Source organism: Naegleria gruberi (assembly GCF_000004985.1).
Source record: "Naegleria gruberi genomic scaffold NAEGRscaffold_686, whole genome shotgun sequence".
Taxonomy (NCBI): Eukaryota; Heterolobosea; class Eutetramitea; order Acrasida; family Naegleriidae; genus Naegleria; species Naegleria gruberi.
In genome coordinates, this window is record NW_003162889.1 from 204 (window position 1) to 2,199 (window position 1,996).

Sequence of the window (1,996 nt, forward strand, 5' to 3'; positions counted from 1 at the left end):
ATAAATGAATTTGCGAGGAATTATGATGAAAAGGATGTAGTGAGAATGGGATTTGATAAAGACAGGATGTGTAAAAAACATGAGGAGGAGTATGATGATGAATAAAAGGGAAATGATTTTTCTAACATAGATAAATATAATTTTTGTTCACATATATATATATATATATATATATATATTCACCCAATAATTTATCAAAAAAATAAAATACAAAAAATCAATTCTCCTATAACAACAAAATAAATTGTGAAAATGTACAAAAATTATATTCAAACTCGAATTTAGATCGAGAAACACACTAAACCACCAAACGGTACTACTAAGATAATTCTTGGTTGCATTGTAATTGCATGAAATTTTTGTAATCAATTCGAATGCCTTCTTGACATTGTCAGCTCCAGCAATTTCTCCAATATCAATGGCTGCAATTGTATTATTAGCATCAAGTTTCTGGTCAGAATCGCACTCAACTCTCACCAATGAATTATCATTCCATTCAATTTTCCATTCTCCAATTAAGATCCCTGTGTGAACAACTCCATAATTATTTACATTAAGAATGTCTGCGAATGTAGCCATTGCCTTCTTGGTTAATTCGTGTTTTCTTAAAGATGAAACCAACAACTTGACGCTCACAACTGCTGGAATATTGGAAACAATTCTTGAATTTTTCTTCATTGTAGGACGAACAAAGTGAAAATGCATGAATCTGTCTTCACAGACATATCTTTGAGCTTCCAAATCTAAACTTTCACTATATCCAAGCTTCTCTGGTGTAGTGTTGAATTCTTTAAGGTATGCTCTAATCTTTTTCTTGGCTAGCTCAACTCCTTTAAATTCGGCTTGTGATAATCTCCAGCTTTCTATTGGAATTTGAACATCATATTCTTGATTTTCATTCTCTACACCAGAAGATTCAGAGTTAACATATGGCCTAGTACTATTATTACATAACTTTAGGAAAGTACTTGTAGTGGTTGGATTATTGGAATGCACTTCACTTTCAGATTCGCTATTTGATGAAACACTTTTGTCTTCTTTCATGAAGAATAACTTTCTCTCATCCTCAAACTTTGCAATCACAACTTGATAAACAAAGAACTTGGATTCTCCTTCATCATTTACATACTTATTCACAACATCGATCAATCTTTCCTTCTCCACTTCAATCTCTTCCTTTGTTTTCATTTTACAAAGTTTATCATAATCTGCTCCATTAAATTTGGCATTCTTCTCCAGAGCTTGTTTTACTTTCTCACTTTCGAATTTGTAATGTTTACACAAAACAACTAGTTCGAGATTTGTTAATTTGTGGAGAGGTTTTTGGAGAAGTTTTTTAATGTCAATTACCGATGGTGTGCTACATATTCTGCTTGGTGGAGGTGCAATACTGGAAGAAAACTGTCCCATTTTTTTTTAATATTTGACTTGTAATCAAGGTTTCTAATTAGTTTTATTGGGAATGAGAAAGACGAAACGTGATTTCACAAATCTAAAATAGAAGCGTTTGCATGCTTTTAGTTTAATCGTGATTGTTGTGAGGAAACAATGTATTCTATGAATACACAGAATTAATATGCATTGAAAAGATGTCCAAATGAGATCAATTTCAAAGTAATGAATGACAAATACCTTTCTAAAGAATGAAGAAATTTTACAAAGTTTAATATTTCCAAATATCAATAGAAATATATAAATTAATAGTTGAATGGCATGTCGAATGTAACCAAGCTTCTTACAGTTGAATCAGTAGTTGGTAGATAGAAACTCACACTCATATCAGATTTGAGAATGAATCAATTTTTTGATGATAGCAACAAAATTCTGAATTCTTTCACTATTGTTTTCTATTCTGTCATCCTACGACCAGGTATCAGCTGTGAAATAACCAGAACATATTATGTTTTATTCCGATCAAAAGCTTTCCACTACAATAATTCATCAATATTATCATCATTTCATAAATATTTAATATTCTATTTTCCACCGTAGCTAA

The 1,996-nt window shown here is 31.0% G+C and overlaps 1 protein-coding gene across 1 annotated transcript; it reads right to left on the bottom strand.

Moving 5' to 3' along the window:
* Window positions 1-299: 299 nt before the first annotated feature.
* Window positions 300-1,410, bottom strand: NAEGRDRAFT_54941 (uncharacterized protein; the record flags this gene model as incomplete). The annotated part of the gene is made up of 1 exon (XM_002668093.1): window positions 300-1,410. A coding segment is annotated over one exon (1,111 nt), but the record flags the coding sequence as incomplete, so codon positions are not given.
* Between the last annotated feature and the right edge of the window lie 586 nt (window positions 1,411-1,996).